Source organism: Sycon ciliatum, chromosome 13, assembly GCF_964019385.1.
Source record: "Sycon ciliatum chromosome 13, ocSycCili1.1, whole genome shotgun sequence".
Lineage (NCBI taxonomy): Eukaryota > Metazoa > Porifera > Calcarea > Leucosolenida > Sycettidae > Sycon > Sycon ciliatum.
Genome location: NC_088655.1, coordinates 13235731 through 13243230, shown reverse-complemented (window position 1 = coordinate 13243230; position 7500 = coordinate 13235731). Strand labels below are relative to the sequence as shown.

General features: G+C 41.6%; 1 protein-coding gene across 2 annotated transcripts in view; it reads left to right on the top strand.

Annotated features, from left to right (window-relative positions):
* The window catches only part of LOC135830127 (uncharacterized), a 38134-nt gene that overhangs the window by 18068 nt on the left and 12566 nt on the right, over positions 1 to 7500 (top strand). For both annotated transcript variants that reach the window (XM_065342520.1, XM_065342519.1), the window contains exons 16-19: positions 4312 to 4483; positions 5301 to 5479; positions 6760 to 6957; positions 7446 to 7500. The exon at positions 7446 to 7500 is cut by the window's right edge and continues 126 nt beyond it. In XM_065342520.1, coding sequence (XP_065198592.1) covers positions 4312 to 4483; positions 5301 to 5479; positions 6760 to 6957; positions 7446 to 7500 — 604 coding nt within the window. The remainder of the gene's footprint in view (positions 1 to 4311; positions 4484 to 5300; positions 5480 to 6759; positions 6958 to 7445) is intronic.

Here is a 7500-nt window from a genome sequence, read left to right as displayed (position 1 = left end):
CCTCGCTGCCTGCAATGTCCACACACAGTCCATTATCCCGAACTGGAACCCTAATCGGCCAGGTTCTACAGAATCAGGAAAGGTGAAACACGGCAGAATGTTTGGTGAAGTAGATCCCGATCCCAAATACCATGAGGCTTGAACTCGTCTATTTGTGCCTGAATTCAGAGTTTTCTACGTGTTCATCGTAATGGGGTCTGGCATCTGCTAGTGGGTATTGCCGGGGCAGACAATCAGTTAATCCAGTCATATGTTATCGGCACAGTAAATAGGTACATCAGTAGAGCAAATCGGTGTTGATCCCCACAGTCGTTATCTGGTTTCACAGTGACAATTCTGCAAAGTATACAAGCAGTGAAAAATTGCTCAGCATGTTGCAGAACGAGAAGCACGTGTACTTCAATCTCATAGTGATCTGTATCTGTATGTGCATGGTATGGTTATGATATCCTTGATGTGTTATGTTCATGCATGGCACTGTTGGTCTTTAAGATGTACATTGTATATTTTCATGCATGGTAGATCTACTGTTGGTCTTGATGATGTACATTGTATATTTTCATGCATGGTAGATCTACTGTTGGTCTTGAAGATGTACATTGTATATTTTCATGCATGGTAGATCTACTGTTGGTCTTGAAGATGTACGTTGTATATTTTCATGCATGGTAGATCTACTGTTGGTCTTGAAGATGTACGTTGTATATTTTCATGCATGGTAGATCTACTGTTGGTCTTGAAGATGTACATTGTATATTTTCATGCATGGTAGATCTACTGTTGGTCTTGAAGATGTACATTGTATATTTTCATGCATGGTAGATCTACTGTTGGTCTTGATGATGTACGTTGTATATTTTCATGCATGGTAGATCTACTGTTGGTCTTGAAGATGTACATTGTATATTTTCATGCATGGTAGATCTACTGTTGGTCTTGAAGATGTACATTGTATATTTTCATGCATGGTAGATCTACTGTTGGTCTTGAAGATGTACATTGTATATTTTCATGCATGGTAGATCTACTGTTGGTCTTGAAGATGTACGTTGTATATTTTCATGCATGGTAGATCTACTGTTGGTCTTGAAGATGTACGTTGTATATTTTCATGCATGGTAGATCTACTGTTGGTCTTGAAGATGTACGTTGTATATTTTCATGCATGGTAGATCTACTGTTGTTCTTGAAGATGTACGTTGTATATTTTCATGCATGGTAGATCTACTGTTGGTCTTGAAGATGTACAGTGTATATTTTCATGCATGGTAGATCTACTGTTGGTCTTGATGATGTACGTTGTATATTTTCATGCATGGTAGATCTACTGTTGGTCTTGATGATGTACGTTGTATATTTTCATGCATGGTAGATCTACTGTTGGTCTTGAAGATGTACGTTGTATATTTTCATGCATGGTAGATCTACTGTTGGTCTTGAAGATGTACGTTGTATATTTTCATGCATGCTAGATCTACTGTTGTTCTTGAAGATGTACGTTGTATATTTTCATGCATGGTAGATCTACTGTTGGTCTTGAAGATGTACATTGTATATTTTCATGCATGGTAGATCTACTGTTGGTCTTGAAGATGTACGTTGTATATTTTCATGCATGGTAGATCTACTGTTGTTCTTGAAGATGTACATTGTATATTTTCATGCATGCTAGATCTACTGTTGGTCTTGAAGATGTACGTTGTATATTTTCATGCATGGTAGATCTACTGTTGGTCTTGAAGATGTACGTTGTATATTTTCATGCATGGTAGATCTACTGTTGTTCTTGAAGATGTACGTTGTATATTTTCATGCATGGTAGATCTACTGTTGGTCTTGAAGATGTACGTTGTATATTTTCATGCATGGTAGATCTACTGTTGGTCTTGATGATGTACATTGTATATTTTCATGCATGGTAGATCTACTGTTGTTCTTGAAGATGTACATTGTATATTTTCATGCATGCTAGATCTACTGTTGGTCTTGAAGATGTACGTTGTATATTTTCATGCATGCTAGATCTACTGTTGGTCTTGAAGATGTACATTGTATATTTTCATGCATGGTAGATCTACTGTTGGTCTTGAAGATGTACGTTGTATATTTTCATGCATGGTAGATCTACTGTTGGTCTTGAAGATGTACATTGTATATTTTCATGCATGGTAGATCTACTGTTGGTCTTGAAGATGTACATTGTATATTTTCATGCATGGTAGATCTACTGTTGGTCTTGATGATGTACATTGTATATTTTCATGCATGGTAGATCTACTGTTGGTCTTGAAGATGTACGTTGTATATTTTCATGCATGGTAGATCTACTGTTGGTCTTGAAGATGTACATTGTATATTTTCATGCATGGTAGATCTACTGTTGGTCTTGATGATGTACATTGTATATTTTCATGCATGGTAGATCTACTGTTGGTCTTGAAGATGTACATTGTATATTTTCATGCATGGTAGATCTACTGTTGGTCTTGAAGATGTACATTGTATATTTTCATGCATGGTAGATCTACTGTTGGTCTTGAAGATGTACATTGTATATTTTCATGCATGGTAGATCTACTGTTGGTCTTGATGATGTACATTGTATATTTTCATGCATGGTAGATCTACTGTTGGTCTTGAAGATGTACGTTGTATATTTTCATGCATGGTAGATCTACTGTTGGTCTTGAAGATGTACATTGTATATTTTCATGCATGGTAGATCTACTGTTGGTCTTGAAGATGTACGTTGTATATTTTCATGCATGGTAGATCTACTGTTGGTCTTGAAGATGTACGTTGTATATTTTCATGCATGGTAGATCTACTGTTGTTCTTGAAGATGTACGTTGTATATTTTCATGCATGGTAGATCTACTGTTGTTCTTGAAGATGTACATTGTATATTTTCATGCATGGTAGATCTACTGTTGGTCTTGAAGATGTACATTGTATATTTTCATGCATGGTAGATCTACTGTTGGTCTTGAAGATGTACATTGTATATTTTCATGCATGGTAGATCTACTGTTGGTCTTGAAGATGTACGTTGTATATTTTCATGCATGGTAGATCTACTGTTGGTCTTGAAGATGTACGTTGTATATTTTCATGCATGGTAGATCTACTGTTGGTCTTGAAGATGTACGTTGTATATTTTCATGCATGGTAGATCTACTGTTGTTCTTGAAGATGTACGTTGTATATTTTCATGCATGGTAGATCTACTGTTGGTCTTGAAGATGTACGTTGTATATTTTCATGCATGGTAGATCTACTGTTGGTCTTGATGATGTACGTTGTATATTTTCATGCATGGTAGATCTACTGTTGGTCTTGAAGATGTACGTTGTATATTTTCATGCATGGTAGATCTACTGTTGGTCTTGAAGATGTACGTTGTATATTTTCATGCATGCTAGATCTACTGTTGTTCTTGAAGATGTACGTTGTATATTTTCATGCATGGTAGATCTACTGTTGGTCTTGAAGATGTACGTTGTATATTTTCATGCATGGTAGATCTACTGTTGGTCTTGAAGATGTACATTGTATATTTTCATGCATGGTAGATCTACTGTTGTTCTTGAAGATGTACATTGTATATTTTCATGCATGCTAGATCTACTGTTGGTCTTGAAGATGTACGTTGTATATTTTCATGCATGGTAGATCTACTGTTGGTCTTGAAGATGTACATTGTATATTTTCATGCATGGTAGATCTACTGTTGGTCTTGAAGATGTACGTTGTATATTTTCATGCATGGTAGATCTACTGTTGGTCTTGAAGATGTACATTGTATATTTTCATGCATGGTAGATCTACTGTTGGTCTTGATGATGTACATTGTATATTTTCATGCATGGTAGATCTACTGTTGGTCTTGAAGATGTACGTTGTATATTTTCATGCATGGTAGATCTACTGTTGGTCTTGAAGATGTACGTTGTATATTTTCATGCATGGTAGATCTACTGTTGGTCTTGAAGATGTACATTGTATATTTTCATGCATGGTAGATCTACTGTTGGTCTTGATGATGTACATTGTATATTTTCATTCATGGTAGATCTACTGTTGGTCTTGATGATGTACATTGTATATTTTCATGCATGGTAGATCTACTGTTGGTCTTGATGATGTACATTGTATATTTTCATGCATGGTACTGGTATTCTTGATGGTTGATCACACTACAGATCGATTGATCGATTTTTATTTAAGGATTGTCCGAAGGCTGCAGAAGCCTATCGACGGGATGATGTACATGTCCATGCATAGTATTGTTGGTCTTGATGCTGTGATTAGGTCCATGCTCAGAAATATGCCGTCCGAGCGTCGCTGACCATGCCGGCAACATTGGACACCGGCTCGACCAGCACTAACAACGGTCTGCTGCCTATTCTGAACCCTAAGGGGGGCAATGAGGGCACAGACCTGTATGTTAGTCAGCATGTCACTGCTGAATCAACACTTACAGGTATACATGCATGCATGCTTAGCTGACTACCTGTAGTAAAACTGAGTGTGTCATTTCCCGACCATCTTTCTAATCCTGTGCACATGTACTAAGGGGCCTGAGACATGTACACCTCCAGTCCCCCCCCCCCACACACACTCTCCCCTGAAGGCATTTGCGCAGGCATCACACCCGCAGCATATACACGCACCGGCACACCCACATGCATACACACACACACACACACACACACACACACACACACACACACACACACACACACACACACACACACACTTCCACCACCCTCCCTCCTTCACGCTTTGGCCACTCCATTTCAAAATCGACAGCACCACTGTACTTGAATACAATGCATGACTTGGGTCACCACTGTGCAGGATGCATTGCATGCATGAAGGCCCCTCAAAAGTACACTATCACTGTGTTGGGAAATTGCTACAGTCTCGGAGTAGTGAAACGGCAATAGGCCTGCATAACCATGGTGTACTGCATGGACCCTAAGCCACTGTCCCAGGGGGGGGGGGGGGCATACATCATGTCTGATGGCCCTAACTTCCTAAGCCACTGTCCCAGGGGCAAAGATCATGTCTGATGGCCCTAAGCCACTGTCCCAGGGGGGGGGGGGGCATACATCATGTCTGATGACCCTAAGCCACTGCTCCAGGGGCATACATCATGTCTGATGGCCCTAAGCTACTGTCTTTGAGTGTGAGTAGTCCATTGTGTCGCCCACCAAACACCAACCACACCGTGATGAGGTGAATTATCTACCTTGTATTGAACATCAGTGTGTTGTTTGTTGTACGTGCATTGTCAGGCGCCGGAGACAGTAGTACGACGTTGGATTCTAGTGACGAGGAGACTGTGCGAGTTCAGGCTGTTCCTTATGGACCATCAGTGCCTATCCCGGGTGGATGCTGCATGACATGCAGTTTAGACGTTGATCCAACACTACGCGTATCCTACACAGGATTTCGCAGTGAAATTGATTTTTACGTGAGTATCGTCACCATGGTTACCACGAGCAGTGCATGGTTGGAAACATGTTCAGGGTGTTCACCTGCCAAATGTGAGGGTGAACATTTGTTTGCCAGTTTCAGTTAAGAATTACTGCCACACACTAGTGACTCATTGATAGGGGGTGCCTGACTTTACATGGGGATGTAACATTTATGAGGTAGACGAGATAACCATTGCCCCCCCCCCCCTCACTGTAGCGAGTTCATGAAGTATATTCCCAACTGCTGTTGCACTGTTGGGTCACCGTTTCCCAACATTTAATGATAGCTTGCATGGACGTGGCAAATGGGATTTGCGCCTTTGGCCTTTGGTTGGTGGATCTGATCTATCCACCCCCACCATTAAAAGCTCCCCATTCAACATCGTGGAAATTGAGAACCTCTCAACAGGCTTCCCGTCTACAGTGTGTTAATCATCCCTCAAATACATTATCAAGAGTGTCAAAGCTCCCCGGGGGCTTGTCATCATAATATGATCCCTGAAAATATTTTGAGGGATGACCCATAGGCAGGTAGCCTGTCGAGGGGTTCTCCATTATAATACTGAATAATAGGTGAAAATGTTGTATGGACCTCAAAGTTGGAGTTTGGAATCATGTACTTCACGATCAGGGCAAGCTGAGAAAGACAGGCCATTAATCGTCATTGTAATTGATATGCTAGACTTGCAACCAACTACAGTGCTTCGGACCACTATGCCACATGATGCCTTTCAGTTTGTATCCTGAATTTCACCATAGTTACCTCCTAACACTCCTAGTGTGTCCATCCACCCATCTGTTCAAGCGTATGTGTCTGTCTTTTGCCTATCTACAGCCTGTCGATTTGGTTTGCTGTGTGTGTGTATGTGTGTGTGCATGTGTGCATGGTATGTGTGTGTGCATGTGTGTGTGATTGTGCATGTGTGTGTGTGCATGGTATGTGTGTGTGCATGTGTGTGTGAGTGTGCATGTGTGTGTGTGCATGTGTGTGTGCATGTGTGCATGTGTGTGTGCATGTGTGCATGTGTGTGTGCATGTGTGCATGTGTGCATGTGTGTGTGTGTGCATGTGTGTGTGTGCATGTGTGTGTGTGCATGTGTGTGTGCATGTGCATGTGTGCATGTGTGCATGTGTGTGTGTGCATGTGTGTGTGTGCATGTGTGCATGTGTGTGTGCATGTGTGTGTGCATGTGTGTGTGCATGTGTGCATGTGTGTGTGTGCATGTGTGCATGGTATGTATGTACGGCCTTGTTTGTTTGTGTTTTGCCCCCACAGCCTGCTAATATCGGTTATAGTGTTGAACAAGGCACACCTGGCTACTGCGATAGCTCCTATGGTCACTCACTAGTATCAGCCCTTACCTACACCGTCTACAAGTATGAACTAGACTATGGGAAGTATGACCGTGATACTATGATGCAGGGCCTGGATCGCATGAGTACAGTGGCCAATATCACCAAACATGCCACCAAGGTCAGTGCTTATGAAGATGTATGGTCTTGATTTGGATCTTCAAGTGTTTCTTTGTATGGTCAAATGGGGCATATACTAGTAGTTATTTCCAGGGTCGTAGCTGGTCTCCCTTTTAAGGGGGTGCACGGCCGCATATGCGTAGGATGGCTGATGCATGTTATTCCTGGTCATTATGTGCATGCTGAATTGAGGTCGAAGTTTTTGGGGGGGGGGTGCAAGTGCCCCCCCCCCCCCCCCCTGTGCGCCATGCGGGCTACGTGCCTGTATTTCTATTCAATTCTCTCCTTGAAACTCGTGTCACTGTATTTCTGTGATTCTCATGTTTCTGTGTGTGTGTGTGTGTGTGTGTGTGTGTGTGTGTGTGTGTGTGTGTGTGTGTGTGTGTGTGCGTGCGTGCGCATGTGCACTGGCGTATGTGCATGAGTACACGTCTGTGCCTGCGTGTGCCTCTACATGGTGGTGTCTGTGATGGTGTGCTTACACTGCAGGTGGGATCGGAGAACTTTGTCTTCCACAACAATCACAAGCGCACATTCCTGTCAC